The sequence below is a fragment of the Lissotriton helveticus genome, chromosome 5_1, assembly GCF_964261635.1.
Source record: "Lissotriton helveticus chromosome 5_1, aLisHel1.1, whole genome shotgun sequence".
In the NCBI taxonomy this organism is placed as follows: Eukaryota; Metazoa; Chordata; class Amphibia; order Caudata; family Salamandridae; genus Lissotriton; species Lissotriton helveticus.
The window spans coordinates 1,777,039,666-1,777,056,962 of record NC_136065.1 but is presented as its reverse complement, the minus strand read 5'-3'; the positions used below and the strand labels follow the sequence as shown (position 1 = coordinate 1,777,056,962).

The 17,297-nt window shown below is 45.5% G+C and overlaps 1 protein-coding gene across 7 annotated transcripts in view; it reads left to right on the top strand.

Moving 5' to 3' along the window:
* Window positions 1-17,297, top strand: part of MAP3K3 (mitogen-activated protein kinase kinase kinase 3) — a 2,022,699-nt gene that overhangs the window by 970,389 nt on the left and 1,035,013 nt on the right. For all 7 annotated transcript variants that reach the window (XR_013594968.1, XR_013594969.1, XM_078645061.1 and 4 more), the window contains exon 9: window positions 9,696-9,763. Coding sequence is in view for 5 of the 7 variants with exons in the window: in XM_078645061.1 (XP_078501187.1) it covers window positions 9,696-9,763 (68 nt within the window). In the remaining 2 variants the exon portion in view is untranslated. The remainder of the gene's footprint in view (window positions 1-9,695; window positions 9,764-17,297) is intronic.

Genomic DNA, 17,297 nt, shown 5'->3' with positions numbered 1-17,297 from the left:
GGCCTATGTAAAGCTACGTTGCCACGTTTCCCAGTGTGCACGTTATTCCATTATAAAGTCCCCGTTTCTAGGCCTCAACAGGGCCCGGACCCTAGATTCAGCTCCTGTCTCCTGAAGCCTCGCTGAGGAGCGATCCAGCCCCCACCTGTATCCTCGACCTTTCACTTACTTCCTGCCTCGCAGTGCCCGGTGCAGCCTGGCTCTGCCTCTGAGTCTGCCAAAAGTCCAGTTATCAGTTCAGTCCTCCTTCTCTGCATTCCTAAGCTACTGAACTGCATCAATAGTTTCCGTCATTGTCTAGCCTTCTCGTCTCCATGTTAAGAGAAATACTGCATTTACTGGTCGTTTAATATTCTTCATCACGCACTACATGTAGAATAATGCATGGTCCAGTCTTAGAGTCAAGTTAGCTTTTCCCCTCATGACTTCTAGTTTATATCAACATGTTCCCTAAACATTAGATACTAGATAGGGTTTAGGTACATGTCGCTCCGACCCTCCAGACTTTAGTCTCTGCTCCTAGCACAGAGTTCATAACCCCCAGCTTCTCCTAGTAACACGTCATTGCCAGTTTGCGCGCACCACTAGGTTAGAGGTTCCGGCTCCTTAGGTAGCCCCCTCCATGGTTTCCGCCCCATTCATGACATATTCTGTTACGTCTGCACCACATGTCTATGTATACGCCCAGTTACACCTACTTTTACTGTTATCTTTCGCGACTGCTACGCGTCACACCTTCTGCTCCACCCACTGCTACGCCTACTGCAATGTAATGCTATGTGTTCGCGCTATGTATATATGCCCGTGTATTGTTATTAAAAGTTAGAGCGCTCATCCCAGACCCAGCCCCGGCAGCTGCCGGGCCACTCTAGCCCTGCCATTCTGTTTCTATGCAGGTTGTCCTGATCCTGTCCTTATGCTGTAATAAACCTGCAGAAACTCCTACTACCTCGAATCTTGACTCTTATTTATTGAGCTATCTGTTATGATATATGCCTAGTCAAAAATAGGGTATTATTTATTTATTTACCACACTGTGATCAGAAAAGGTACGCCTCAGATATTAAGTGTGAGTAATAGCATGTCCCAAGCCAGAGGAGCAAAGAAATGTATCTATCCTTGTGTGCAATTGGTCTATCAAGGAGTGAAATGAGAGGTCTTTGTCTTGCAGATGTTGTGTAATCCAAATATGTTCCAACTCCAATGTCCCATCCAATCCCTAAATCCCATTGCTGTGCGATGGGCCTGGGCTCCCGGTAGTGGGGGAAGCAATTTGTCCAGTGCTGTGTTAGCAACTCAGTTGAAATCACACTCCTTGATCACTTCCGACACTGCTATTTCCGCTATGTGGGCTGAAACACCATGGAGGAAGGGAACCTTTTCTTAATTAGTGGCGTACACACAGCCTAAGGTAATCTCTCACCCATACAGACTCTCTTTCAGGAATATGTATCTGCCCTCTCTTTCTATTAAAGTATGGATGGTCTCGAAGGCTACCTCTGCTCGGACCCAGATTAACACCCTCTGGCGTATGCAGAGTACGATGTTGCAAAGACCTGCCCTCTCCAATGTCTGCGTAATTTCTCGGTTTCGCTGTGTATAAGGTGAGTTTCTTGTTAATAAAGCAATCTACACCCCCTCCTCTGCAGGTACCGGTGTATATTATGCCGTTTTGCTACAGTCCCCATCCCCCTGATATTCCATGTCCTAAATTTCTGCTTGTGATGTGTAGGCATCATTCAATAAAAATCTACCTCGATCTCTGCTTCCCACCTACCTCCTGGCCGCCCCCAACCTCTTGGGACTGTGTAGCACCACCCCTGCAACAAAACATAATCAAATCATAAATAAGAAAAAACAAATGAATCCAAACTCCCCTTCCCCAGAGCAGTCTGGCCACGGCCAGATGGCCAAACTGCAAACAGTACATTCGACTCAACAATGGGCCCCAACCATGGCAGGGTGTGGACTTCTGGATGAGGGTAGGCTATGGAGCATGGGTCATGAATGATCCGCCAGCCTGAGCCAGCCTGAACTCCAATAACTTTAGCCCTCTGAACTTACTACATCTGTGGAGCGTTCTCCACAGCAAGGTCGTCTGTTCAGGTCGTCTGTTCAGAGATCATCCGCTAACCTGGGTATAACCTGTGGCAACAGAACACTGTCTGCCCGATTTGAGCCAGACTCAGAGTCCCCAGTCCCTTTCCCTGAGGGTGAACCAGCCTCCGATCATGACTCTTTAGGTTTCATGATGTCGGCCACCTGCCTGGAGTGCAGCAGCTCTTTCTTTCTCTGTTTGGGATTGGCTCAGCTTTATAGGCGGTCTACGTTTGGGCCTCTTTCGAGTCCGCTTCCTAGCGCGAAAGTCTTGACTTCCAGTAGCAGAGTCCATCTTTGAGGGCGGGACCCCGAATTTATAGGCTTCAACCCACTCCCAAGCCATCCAGGACAATATTAATAATAATAATCCACATTTGTAAAGCGCGAACAATCAACCGTAAGGGTCTCTAGGCGCTGGGGGCCGTCGGAAAGATTAAGCAAGCTATTGCCCAGAGTCACATGGTGCTGGGCTAACCTGCCGCCGGAACCGTGATCCCCAGATTCCAGCGTCAGTCACCCTGGCCGCGGCGCCACACCTCTCACAGAAGTGAGTTTTCCCATCCAAGGTTATGTGTAGTCCAGCTGGGAACATTAGGGAATATTGCAGGCCTTCATCCTGTAGCTTCCACCACACAAACAAACTGGTCCCTATGTTTACTAGCCCAACCTCTTACAGGGACCTTTACACAACTTATGATATAGTTGTTCCTTCACCAAGGAAAAACTCTAGCTACTCTGTTCATCCGCACAATTGTGCGTAAAAAATTACAAGATGGCCTTGCACACCATCCAGTTGTCAGGCTTCCTCATCGACCATCGCACGTTCGCCAAAGAATCCTCTAATGGCAAACGAGCTCACACTAGGGCTGTGGTTCAAGTATTAGCGGGAAAGTGAGGAGAAGAAGAAAAGGGAAAGGGGTCCAATGCTAAAAATCCCTACTGCCTACTGGTTACATTTTAGAACCTTTATTCCTTGGTGGAAGAGGGATGTTTACAAAACAGACAATAATAGCCCTGTCATGGTGCTAATTGTCCGATTACAAACAACCAGCCCTGTTTAGTCAACCGGGTCGACATGTTTCAGCCCCAAAATGGCCCCTACAGGGGTCTCCGGCTTTCTTCAGGACCAAAATGAACCCTATGTGTCCTTACAGTGCTTCCTTATTACATGTGTGCTAATTTTCATGCATACAATACCCGGCTGGCCCTTAGTCCCCTCCGGGTTCTTCTGTGCTAAGAAGAAACTACCTAGAAGACATAAGGATGGGTGGTTAAGTGAATACATTACACACATTGAAAAAGAAAACATATTCTGCAGAGTAGCCAAAGTGCGTTTGTTTCAAAAGGTTTTGAGCGGATTGCTTGCATGCCCAAATGCAGTCGCCCTTGTGCAAGTATCATGAGTGATACACATGTTCACACCCCTTTGCTCATGCACACTCAATTTTAAAACATACGATGTCTGCACGGTGTCTCAATCAAGTCCTGTAATTTGCACATCATTATAATTTTATCTTTATGTCCTTTTTCAAAATCTAGGTACACAACATATATATAAACACACCCACTAACACCGTGATCTTACCCTGTGTAGCTAAATCTTTTGCCTCATGGAGGGGTGGGGGAGGGAGTCCTGTAGGCACACCCTGAAATGAAATACCAGTATTTGTAAAGCACACAGCTACCTCCGGAGAGGTGTCCCGGCGCGGGGGCCGTTGGGAAGATTAAGCGAGCTATTGCCCAGAGTCACAAGGTGCTGGGCTAACCTGCCGCCGGGGATCCGACCATGAACTCCTGTTTTCCAGAGTCAGCCACCACACCTCTTCCCTATAAAGGTTGCACCAATTAGATGGATCAAACAGAGAAACTAAAGAGTGCTGCGCCATTATGCACAATTAAAGAGGAGTGCTTGTCACATATACGGCTTACTTTGTCAAGGATTTCCCTCGCCGGATCACCTACAGTCTATCCCTATCCTCCGTCCGATGCTGCTGTCCCGTTTGTGTTTTGCCCACCTTGTAGTGCTTGGCGTCCCTTTGATGACATTATCGATCGGCGACAGACTCTGGATTATGAGAAATGTAGTCCTAAACTACTGGAATTGTCACTGAGTGTGTGATCTATCCTGAAGTGTATCCCAAAAAGCCACAATTGCCACAGATCATTGTGTGCGTGGCAGGATCTTGTAAGTGTTCTAGGCTTCCTCCTGTAGCACCTTCTTACTTCTGTGAATGAGGCTAGTCGCCGCTGCACCTCGGGTGCGTGATCGAGGAAAATTGATACCTTACTATTATCGATCACAAAAGGACCTGCAGTTCTTGCTTTCTGTAGAAGGGTATCTCTGTCTCTAAAATGCAGAAGCCTCGCCACCACGCGGCGCGGTGCGTGCCCCAGTGCTAACGGATGGGTAGGGAACCGGTGGGCCCTCTTGAGAGTGTAAAAAGCAGAGAGATCCTCTGGGGCCACCACTGTACTGAGCCAGGTTTCAAGGAAGGTCAGCATGTCCTTGACCTCTGTCCCCTCTGGTATACCAACTACCCGAATATTGTTCCTCCTATTGCGACCTTCGGCATCTTCTGCCCTGTGTTCTAGGGATAAACCCGATCTGTGAGTTCCTCGACTGTATGAGCTAGTGCTTGTTGCGTAGGTAGGATATCTGCAATGGAAGTTTCTGCGGTCCCCACTCTCTCCACCAGTTAGTGGTGTTCAGCACAAAGCAACCCTAGACCCACTGAAACTGTACTATTATCTTGGTGAAGGGTAGATTTAGTAACCGCTATAGCCTCTAGTATCTTGGCCAGTTGTTGAACTGGATTAGTTCCCACAGGGATCTCTGGGTCGTGGTCAGGAGCTTATTTTCCACGATCCATTGTTGTTCCAGTCGCCCTTGCCCTGGGCTTCCCAATCTTCACCAGCGTATGCTATCAAGGCACTTCCGCAGGTATCACCTCTGGAATAAACACAGAGATGTGAGGCCACTGGTATTCCGCTGTATCCAGACACCTCCTGGATCAACCAGCAGTACAACACGTTGTGAACCGGTAGCCTGTGGGGGCAAGAGATTCTCAGATGTCCCGGGAGTCCACAGCACCCTGTGGGGCGGCTCAACTCCAGGAACCGGGCAGGTCACTTCTCCACTCCGAAACCTTGTGCGCTGCAGGCCAAAGGAAAGGAGGTGGGGGAAAACCAGCAGGCCAGTCAGGCAGAGTCCCGTAGTGCTGTGAAAATTAAAGCTTTTCACTAAAACACCATATCTAAAGTTTTTATGGGTATTTATGGAGGATTTCTGTCTGTTGGCGAATGGTGTGTCATCCGGCTCCCCGTTAGACCCCTTGCCACACAAGTTTTGGAAGGTTTTCCAGGTAGAACTCTTCCCTCCGCTTCATTCCATCTGCTGCCAGTCTTTGACCACGGCCATGGTCCCAGATAGCTGGAAACTAGCGGTGATTTCCCCACTGCTAAAAAAAAGTCACCTTGGACCCTTTATGTCCGACCAACTATAGGCCTATTTCACTCTTGCCTTTCTCAATAAAAATCTTAGAGAAATTGGTCACTAGGGTCCTGTCCAGCTTCCTTGAATCCAACGATCTGTTGGGCGTGGCCCAATTTGGCTTTAGGCCAACCCACGGTACAGAGTCTGCCTTGGTGGCCGTTTTGGATGACCTGCGTTCGCGTGTCGACATGGGAGGAGCAGCGTTTTTGGTGCTGCTTGACATGTCGGCCGCGTTCGACACGGTCGACCATGCGGTTCTACTGGGTAGGCTCCGGGAGTCCGGGGTAACTGGTTTAGCCTTGGACTGGCTGGCATCGTACCTCTGTAACAGGTGGCAATCTGTGGCTATGCCGCCGTTTCGTTCGGTGGTGAGAGATGTAAGACAGGGAGTACCGCAGGGCTCTGCAATCAGCCCGATCCTTTTCAACTTATACCTTCGCCCTCTAATAAGTCTGATTAAGTCATTCGGCATGTCTGTCATCAACTATGCCGATGACACTCAGCTTATTTTTTCCATCGAGGGTAGGGATGCAGTCCCCTAGAATCCTTTCACCACTGTATGTCGGCAGCCGCGGATTGGTTGCGTCAGAACTCGTTACAGTTTAACGGGGCAAAAACTGAAGTTCTCTTTTGTTCGGCAGATCGTATGCCTCGCTCTCTGCCAGAGGGTCTTTGGCCTTCTTCCACTTTGGGCACTGTCACAGCGGCAGACTCAGTCCGTAACCTAGGTGTCCTGCTCAGGCCTAGTCTCCAGCTGGACGCCTTCGTTAATAAAACCACGGCAACCTGCATGCTGCTGTTACGCATGCTGCGGAAGATTCTTCCACTACTCCCTCACGCAGCAAGGACAGAAGCAGTGCGTAGTATCATCCTCAGTAGGTTAGACTACTGCAACGCACTGCTTCTGGGAGCCCCCAGTACTCTAATTATGAAGCTACAGCGGGTACAGAACATGGCAGCTAAGTTGGCGCTCTCGCGGCCTTGGTCTGCTTCGTCCTCTCTTGCCCTTTCGGACCTACACTTGTTACCGGTGCAAAAACGGATCTGTATTAAATCAGATTGCTTAGTCTTTAGAGCCTTGCATGGGCTGGGTCCCGTGGTGCTGCGAGGTCTCTTTTCCTGGTACTCTGCCGCCAGACTCTTGAGATCCTCCTCGGCCTTCTTGGTGACTGTCCCCAAGATAAAAAGGGCGAGGATGGGCGGCCGCTCATTCAGCTTTACGGCCGCCAAGCTCTGGAACTCTCTACCTCTGGCACTTAGGTGTAAGCAGGATCTCCTGTCTTTTAGAAAGGACCTAAAAACGTACCTTTTTCCGAAGGCAGTGTAATTGTCATCTGTAGGAATGTCTGTGGTCAAAGCGCCAGGATACCCTTTGGGTGACAGTTGCGCTACATAAGTAGGCCTACCTACATACATACATACAAGGTTTTCTTATCCGCCAATCCATATTTTATTCCAAAATGGCCTTCTTCATTCCACTTGAAAGAGAAAGTCCATTTGGCAACAATCTTTACTCAGCTGTCCACTCAGGGCTACCCAGTTCCTCTTTGAGCTCAGACCTCCACCAACCCGGGTAAGGCCCCAAATTAGAGCCACTTTATAGACGACCCCACGTCAATGGGGAGAGGTTGAACACAGGAGTGTCATCCAAAACCCAGCTGGGTTCTGGTTCTGGTCCCGGACCTCCACAGGCTTGGTGTATTCTCAAGCGGACTCAACAGCCGCCCAGCCCCTGTGGCGGCAAGTCTTCACCAACGCTGGGGCATCAGGGGATCCCCATGGCAGCATCCACTTATTCTCACTCCTGTGTAGTCTCTCCCAGGTCCCGCATTCTGCCAGGATATTGTAGAGCACGACAGTCCAAGGGGACCAGCCACCCCCAGCTCTACACATCAGGCCGCAGGGAGGTTTCCTGATCGGAGTCACCACTCCCAGGGCCCAGGCTCCCAGAAAAGTGAGTGGGAGAAGGGGAGGAAGGTCTTTCTCCCCGTGGCTCACCAGGTACTCTGGCAGAAGCAGCCGGTGTGGCCCGTGCCGTCTCAAATCAGGTGGGGGTTACACGGGCTCATCTGGAGTCTCAACTCCGTCAGCGGTCCCACCTGCATTTGCGGAGCAGCTGGTGTCCTATCAGGGCCTTGGTGGTCACATCTTGTTTACCGAGGCAGCCGCTGCTCCCACAGTGATGCAGCAGTCTCAGCAGCCGCCTGTTGCTGGGTGACCTTCGTTGCGGGCCCGCTGCATCACAGTTGAGATCTTGGCTATCCCTGGTTTCTTATGGGGGTCACCGAGTCCCTGCTGCCCACCAACTGCAACCAGCCACCAGGGCACAACGTCCCTAAGCGTCTCAGGTCTGTATAGCTCCACAAACCGGAGCCGCCATTTTGGCCGTTGCTGTCCGCGGCTGGTTGCAGGTCCACCGCAGCCGGTATAACAGTTTCGGGGCTCCAATTCTACCTGGGCATGGCCCCACGTTGTCCGAAGAGGTATGCACCTCGTGCGGCTCTCTCTGTCCGCTTACCTTTCAGATGTCACAGGATAAGTTTCAGGTTGGCGCGGAGCTGCAGACTCACGCGTCCGTCATTGTTGGCTACCAAGCCACCGCCCTGTATATAAACATATTCACTTAAATATTTACTTATTAGAGAAATATAGGTGTCTAAAGCTGATGTTTCTTTCCAGTCATCTATTTTTCACAAACTATTTCCGAAAAGTTGATTCTGTTAAGACACCATGCATAGATGAGGTAAACCGAGGCCCTTCCAACTTTGGCATCTCTTGAAGTAGTTGACAGTTGTAATTTTTGGATTGCAGCTGGCCCTGATAATTAGCCCTTTGTATGTTTTTTTTAATGTAATCAGGTTATTAGGAGACCAAGGATATAGTATTGACTGGTAGACCTACATTCCTTTCCAACATTGTAAGTTTGCCGCTGGGAGAACTGAAGCTTTCCAGCCCTGGAGAGCATTGCAAGTTAGTCTGGCGGTAGATAATTGAAATTGGGATTTGATGACCGTTTTACTTTTTGTACACAAGAAACTGTAGACTTATTTGCATGGAAAGCTCACTAAAGTCCCACTTGATAAGAAAATCTACAGCAGCGAGAAATTGCAACATGCCTGCTAAGTACAGGTGTAACTTTAAATTGCTGCTGTGAATAGAAATATTCTTGTTCCATAAAAGTAAAATAAGACAAACATCACATCAGGACAGCTCACTACCACGCTCAACCTATATGGAAAATACAGTGGGACAAGTCAAACCATACATTGGGAAAAAATCCTCCTTCAGACTTGTGTTGTGAGCCTTTTGAGATACTTGTCATGCTTTCTCAACCATCTTTTATTTAGTCTATACCCCTCACGGACATGCTAAATTAGCTACCATTAAAGAAACATAAAAAATACCTCACTGTTGAAATAAGACCAGAATAGCCGACTGAAACAGTGTACCATCTTTTTTTTATTTTAAAGAGGAATATTCAGATCTTGTATATCTAACCTTGTAGGTATTCTGGGGCAGTTTCTCTTACTTTGTACTTTAAGTCCACCACCATAATATGGGGAGGCACTGAGATTTGTCGTCCATGTTTGTCTCCTACTGAAATAAATGGTCAGATACCATCCTGATTTCCATTTTCTGTCTCGTGCTTCATCAAGATACGCGACCACTTCCTTTATAGTCCTTAATTTAGTGTCTGCCTCTAGCATTTCTTTTATCTTGAATTTCGCGCTGTCAATAAATGCTTCATTTGTCTTCTTTTCTGGATGTTTTTGTGAGCTTGAAGAGCAGCAAATAAAAGTTCTAGCCTTTCACATCGAGTCTGTATCCAGAAAAATAAAGTGCAGCATATTTTGTTCACCTGCAGAAAATATTGGGAGTTTTTCTGAGCTGCATTCAAGTATGACGTACATTGAGTAATAATTGTTCTTGAACAATTAGGAAATTAATCAGAAAGGTACCTGTTACATTGATCGGTTCACGGATTACATTGTGTATTTGTGTAGCTCTTGGGTTCATGAAAAGATGTTTTGTTTCAATGTTCACAAATATAGGGATATAGAGGGCTCTGTCTGGTTCTAATTATGTACACTTTCTGTTCCAGACCATCTCTCAGGAAGTCCAGGATGTCTAGAGCGCAAAGTTTCCCTGACAACAGACAAGAATTCTCAGGTATATTATTTTAAAAGTCCGTCATTTCATGTATCGCCATAACTCTAGTGATAAGAGAAAAAGACTACTCTACCATGTAGCTGGAAGCAAATGTATGCTAAGTAACTACTGTCATATTTGCAGCCTAAGGCACAAGATAACACAATCCGGTAACTTCAAGAGATCAAATTCAATCAAATGCAATTTAAATGTGCGAAAACATGTGAAATAATCAAAACAAAAATAGTAAAAGATGGTTAGTACAACATTTTAAAAAATATTTCAAAATACGGAGCTGAGGTTAGTATTGGGGTGCTATTGAGTAGAATAGGTGGCACGTGTTGTATTTTTTTTTGGTACCTATTGTGCTTGTTTAAGTGGCAATAACATAATAGTAGAAAAACTAATCTGAAAATACTATTTGCTGAAAGAAAATGTTGATCTACTGATAGTGTACTTTAAAAAATTTCAAGTTGAATTAATGATTAATTCTGTCTTTTGTGATGTGGAAAAACTACTATTACATTTTGATATAGTAATGCTGATGAAGTAAAAGCTGCTCACTAATGCAGCTCTTGTTGGGTAAGTCCTGCAACCGTTTCAGTCCTTTGTTAGGGACATCTTGTAAAAATAGCTCAAAGGAAGTAGGTGCTTTTGCACTTTAAGCGAGCCTAAAAGATGTACCTGATCGCCTGAGATCCAGTAGCTCCCCCTAATCCCTATTCCTCTCACCCGCCTGTGGCTCCTACCACCTCTGTCCTCTTTTTCTGCCCCTGAAAGTGCAAAGTGGAAACTATTTTATGGGGAGGGCATATTAGAGGGGATATTGGAGGATCATGCATCAGGAGTAACTCTAGAAGTCTGTATAATATATTGTCTAGGGTGAATAACTTTTACTTATTTATACTCGTTCTCGTCTTCAGTTCCGCGTAGGAGAAGATTTTCAACCATGAGATACAGTTGGAGGCGGAAGAGGTCATTTCGATTGAATCTTACATTCGCTATTCACCTAGAATATAGAGTAATGGTATCATGAATCAATGGATGTTGCATATCTTGTGAATTGGGGCACACCTCTCAAAAGCAGTGCAAGAAGCTCTCACTTTTACTCCTTCAACTTGATTGTGTATCGATGATGGGGAGACCCAGAAGACAGTGATTATAAAATGCAGGAAGCTATCCATTGAACATCGGAGATCTTTGTTAACATCAGTTAACCAGTAAACAACAAAGAAAAGGAAAAAGGGCCAGATGTATCAAGAATTGCTTTTGCGATTCTTAAATAGCGAATTTTACTGATTCGCTATTTAAGAATCGCAAAATGCAATGTATGTAAGATTTGCAAAACTAATTGCGATTCCCACATATTCCTTAACAGCGAATCGCAAATTGCGATTCGCTATTAAGGAATGCCTTCCCATTCATTTTAGTGGGCCTAGAGGCCCATATGAATTAATGGGAAGACATTCGCAAATTGCAATTACCAAATTGGTAATCGCAAATTGCAAATGCAATTACAAGGGTAAGTGTGCACATGTGCCGTGCACACACATGCCCTAAGGGCAGGTTTGTGCGCCACATGACACTTAAAAAAATGCAAAAATGTGCATTTTTCTAGGAATTTGCATATTACCACCAATTTGAAGTTGGTGGTAATTTGTGATTCCTAAATGCAAATTTGCAATTTGCGATTCCTACATGAATTGCATTTAGGGAAAAGCAAATTGCGATTCCCTAACTGCATTAGCAATTTAGGTTATCACAAAAAATTACGATTACCCATATTGTGAATGCCAAGAGTTTGATACATTGCAAAAGGCATTTTTGCGTTCACAAACGGGCGATTCTGCTAATCGGCCCGTTTGCGAATGCAAAAAGCCTTGATACATCTGGCCCAAAGATCCTTGTCTAACAGAGACCAAGAATAATCTTGCCAAACTTTAAATTTTGGTCTGCTGCCGCTTGTGACATCCTATTCACAAGTCATACTTCAGATGCTTTCATGAAAAACTACTTTCATCTGAAAACTGCTTTCCTCTTGGCTATATCTTCCGCTATAAGGATGGATGAAAATTAAAGCTTTTTCACTAAAACACCATTTCTAAAGTTTTTACAGGTAAGGTTTTCTTATCCACCAATCCATATTTTTTTCTAAAAAGGCCTTCTTCGTTCCACTTGAAAGAGAAAGTCCATTTGTCAACATTCTTCACTCAGCTGTCTATTCAGACAGACAACAGGCATTGCGCATATTAAACTTTAAGGAATTCTTAAAATTCTACAAAGATAGCACTTTCTGCAAATCTTACGTCATTTGGGAACAAGGGTTGTGATGGCCCGATTTCAAAACAGTGTATTTGCGGATGTATCTGAGCTGGATTGAGCTACTTTTAATCTACGGCTCTTTCAGTCTTTAAAAATGTGTCTTTGTAACATGGTGCATAGAGTATGCATTCAGTGTACACCAATATAGTATTTAACAATTGTAACCTCCTGCTGAGAAACATATGCATATGTCTAGCAATCCCTATGTATGTTATGCGCCAAACAAATCATATTAAGTTTTCGAACAATTACTACCGACATGGAAATCTTGGCGTTTTCAAGGTATGAGACCCAAATGTGGAAGATTACTTAAATGTGGAACGGGTCAAATGTAGGAGTAGTCCACATAGGGCAATGCAAATGAAGCGAAATACCCACAAATGAGTCCACCAGCTGAAAAGATGATTGACATAGGAAAGCACACACGCCATCACAAATGGTAATCCAAGCCCAATTTGCTCAAAATTAAACATGTTCAGCTTGAAGTAAGGTAAAAATGGCTCACATGCTATTGAGTGGAATTGTAGTGGATGAACACAATATACTAATGACTGCATGTATTTTTTCAGCCTAGAACTGACAAACAGAAAGACTAGCAGTCAGAAAGGAGAAGTGTTAAAACACCACAAACAACTATCGCATGTCTACTTCTTATAATACTAATTTTGGAATAGATCCATATTTAATACAATGTTCACACTAGAAAAAGCTTCCTGCTTTTCTGTTCTGTCCCACCCAGATTACATACATTTATTTAAAGAACAGCTCTTTCCTGTTGTTCGTGACTTCGCACACCAAACTAACAGACTACATTGGAAAACATTCTTGCTGCTCTGAATTGACTGTTATGTATCCTAGGCAGGACGTTCTCAGCTTGAATACAATGAAGAGGAAAAAAAACTTAAACCAAACCGCATTTAGGCCTTTTTTTTAAAGCAGGCTGTAGGTCATTTCCAGATACAATTGTGGGGGGCGTGGTCTGGCCACGCAGGAAGATGGCCGCCTGAGGGAGAAGCTCCGCAGAGGGACGGACCCCTGACGAGCTTCCTGCCCTTACCTGGTGGTCTGGATCCTGCCTTTCGTACCCCACTGGAAGCGGGGACTTTGCTGAGCCCAGCGGTGGTCTTCGACGCTCAGCGGCGCTGCTCTCCTTCATTTCCCGGCATGTCAGCGAGGAGCCTGTCTGTTCTGGAGCGCGCACCGTGAACTGCGCGCTCATGACGCCGCGCCTCTCCTCAGGGTAAGCCGTGCCTCCTACAACTTTAGGGCCGGGCTTTCTCATACCCTAGGCCGCGACCCCTCAGACAAAGAGGCCGCGCTCCTCAGCCTACAGAGACATGATGAGTCTAACATTGTGTATACTCTTAATACACGGCGCCTTCTTTTAAACATATTTAACAAGAGGATTTGTTTGAAGGTTAGTAGAAGAGTCCTTTGAGAATTCCTTCCACACGACAAATTTCACCACCTGGAGGCCATTTGAAGTATTTTCTACAGGACTTTCTGTTCTGCCTCATTGTACTTTTTGAACCTTTTCAACTGAGTTTTATATACTCATTTCCCGGCATGTCAGCGAGGAGCCTGTCTGTTCTGGAGCGCGCACCGTGAACTGCGCGCTCATGACGCCGCGCCTCTCCTCAGGGTAAGCCGCGCCTCCTACAACTTTAGGGCCGGGCTTTCTCATACCCTAGGCCGCGCCCCCTCAGACGACGAGGCCGCGCTCCTCAGCCTACAGAGACATGATGAGTCTAACATTGTGTATACTCTTAATACACGGCGCCTTCTTTTAAACATATTTACAAGAGGATTTGTTTGAAGGTTAGTAGAAGAGTCCTTTGAGAATTACTTCCACACGACAAATTTCACCACCTGGAGGCCATTTGAAGTATTTTCTACAGGACTTTCTTTTCTGCCTCATTGTACTTTTTGAACCTTTTCAACTGAGTTTTATATACTTCAGTGTGTTGATGTCAAAGACAGTTGGTGTGGAGGAATTTTCCATACTGAATACTACTGCGCTCATGCTGTTTGAAATTTCACAGGCAGGATTATAAGCCCTGTCCAATTTTTAATATTTCAGTCTGTTCTCATTTTGACTTACTACCAGTTATGCCTGCAAGAAACATTTGAAATTCATTCACAGTCATTGCTCTTTATACCAGTGCTACAAGCTTATGTTTTTCCTTGAGGCAGTCCCGAGTGGATGGTACTTCTATGCTGTCTTCCTATTTGAGAAGCGCTTTACCTTCAGATTCAGTGCGCACTTTCTCAATGTGTACAATCACTTTATCACCATTGCATTGCTAACCTATTATCGCACCCATTTACTGTATTTACATGCTTTATTTCTGAGGTAGTTTTGGCACGCAAGATACTATTTGTTATTTTGTTGCAATGCTGTAGTGACTTTTCCAATTTCAGGCATTAATTGTATGCTGTTCGTATTGGTCATTTACTTGCTGCACATATTTTATTACCTCTTTGTTATTTGATACATCCTTGTCTTCATCATTGCCTCATATTCCAATATTTTTTCTATTCGCTATTGTAGACCACCACTACAACGGTGCACGGAAATGTCTAATAATAGAAATGGTGGCCGTGGTCCTAAACAAACACTTTTCACTGAAGTGGTAAAACAACTCTCTACTTCGACAGTTAAAGGTAATGGCTCTGCGTCACCTCCTTCATCGCAAGCTGCGACCTCAGAGCGACAAATCCTTATCTGATACTATGCAACGCATTCTGCAAGAACTTTCCTCGCATCACGTCTTCGTAAGGTTCTACCTTCTTTAATCCACAATTGACCAGTCGTTCATCTCGGAATCATCTACGTACTCTCTCTCATGCTTTATGGTCAGCTAAACATCTTGCTGATGATGCCCTACTTCTTTTTTTGGATGCTGAAAAAGCATTTGATCGCATTGAATGGGAGTATCTTTTTATCATAATGCAACGATTTGAATTAGGCGACCAATTTATAGCTAAAGTGCGACTGCTATATGATAGTCCATCAGCTCAAGTTAACTGCGGTGGTTTCCTTTCTACTCCATTTCCAATTAGACGGGGTACTCGTCAAGGTTGTCCACTTTCCCCCCTCCTTTTCCTTCTGGCAATGGAACCTTTGGCTGCTGCAATATGTCAATCGACTGCAGTGGTTGAAGTTCCTCTTCCAATTGGTCATTCAAAAATGCAGGGCTCGACGAATCATAAAAAATGCTCTAGACCTGCAGGTCTAGTAAACTACAAAATCTCCTCGACCTAACTTAAATGAACTTGACCTCAAACTCTGAAAACTGAGCAAATGTGACAAGTTAACAAGATTTAAAAGCATTTTTATTGTTCATTTACTTTGTGAGCAATAAAGATGCCTTTAAATCTTCCTATCTTGTCACATTTCCTCTGCTTTCAGAAGCAGAGTTCAAGTGTCAAGTTTGTATTCCTACTCGCCAGAAAGGGCGAGTAGGACCTAAAAATAGCTCGTCCTTAATCAATCTCACTCGCAAATGCGAGCGGTCGAGTGAATTTGCCGAGCCCTGAAAATGTATTTATACGCGGATGATATTCTTCTCACACTTACTGATCTTCCCCGCTCTCTTCCTGCTCTCCTTCGCATCATCAATGATTTCTCTTCCTTCTCCGGCTAGAAGATAAACTGGGATAAGAGTGAAGCATTGCCCATGTCCATTGGTACTACAAAAGCTGCAATTTCTGGTTTTCCATTTCATTGGCAATCATCCCGTCTTAAATATTTAGGGATATTGATTAACAGAGGATGGGATAACATAGTTATGGACAATTTAACACCTTTGATCACGCAAATGCAAAGAGATTTCGATAAATGGAAGGTCCTCGGTTTATCCCTCTGGGGACGGGTTCAGGCGGTTAAGATGGTTACCCTACCGCGATTTCTTTATGTTCTAGGTATGCTCCCTCTAATCATTCCCTTAACTATTCTTCGGTCCATTGATTCCAAAATTAAACTTTTTATCTGGGGTACGGCTAAACCGCGTCTTACCTTGGCCAAATTAAAATCTCACCAATTACACAGGGGCTTGGGTCTTCCCTCTATCGAGCATTACTCACTTGCCCTTCATCTTTCACAACTTTCCTTCTTTTTGCCTAAGTCTAAAGACATACCTCAATGGGTCCCACTTGAACGTTACTTATTAACTTCCGGTCTTGGTTTGTCCCTTTTATATGGCAAGGGTTCCAGTCCTTCCGATCCTAAAAATCCTATCTTATCTGCTATGTATAAATCTTGGCAAAGAAGTCATTGTACACTTAAATCTAATTCGCGGCTTCATGTCAAAGCTCCTTTATGGTTCAACTCGGCTATTCGTGTTCGTGGTCGCATGTTATCCTGGCCTCTGTGGCAGGAAGCTGGTGTTCATTCTCTTGAACAACTGTTTCATGATCACAACTTTAAATCTTTTCCCAACGTAGGGGTCGATTAGGATCGCGGACGGACTTATGTCCGTCCGCGACCCCTGAGGAGGAGGGAACGTCCGCATGGGCTGCGGCGTTCCCTTCGAGCTGATTAGGATGTGACCGCCAGGGTGGCGGTCACATCCTCTATCTTTAACATTGCGGCGGGTGCAGCTTCAAGCTGCACCCACCCCAATGTTAAAAAATGCATGCCACGCATTTGCATGCACAAAGCGGCAGGCACCGCGCGGTGCCTGCCGCTTCGTGCACGCAAATGCAGAGGGTACCATAGGTACCCCCCCCCCCCCATGTGCACCCCCCCTTCACCCAGGGGGCCCGCAACGGGCCCCCGAAGTGAAACTCCGTATGCTTTTCCACGGCGGAAAATCTGCCGCGGAAAAACATGTCATTCACACCATCCTAATATGGCTGGCGGTGTCTGATAGACACCGCCAGCCATGTTAGAGCCTTTCCGCTGCGGACGGAATCCCAGACCCACCGCCATCCTAATATGGCGGTGGGTCTTTTGAGGCTCCGCAGCGGTTTTTCCGCATCCTCCGGGCCGGTGGTGGCTTCCGCCGGCCCGGAGGATGCGGAAAAATCGCTATCATAATCGGCCCCTTATGAGGAATATCATTTACCATCCACACAATCCCGTAAATATACTCAACTTCAACAAGCCATCACAAAGCATTTAGGTTCCCCACCTGAATTGTTGACCGCATCTCCTATTTTGTCTTATTTGCATTTGTGGGGAAATTTTAAAGGTGTGACTTCTGTTCTTTATAAGACTTTCCTGCATCCT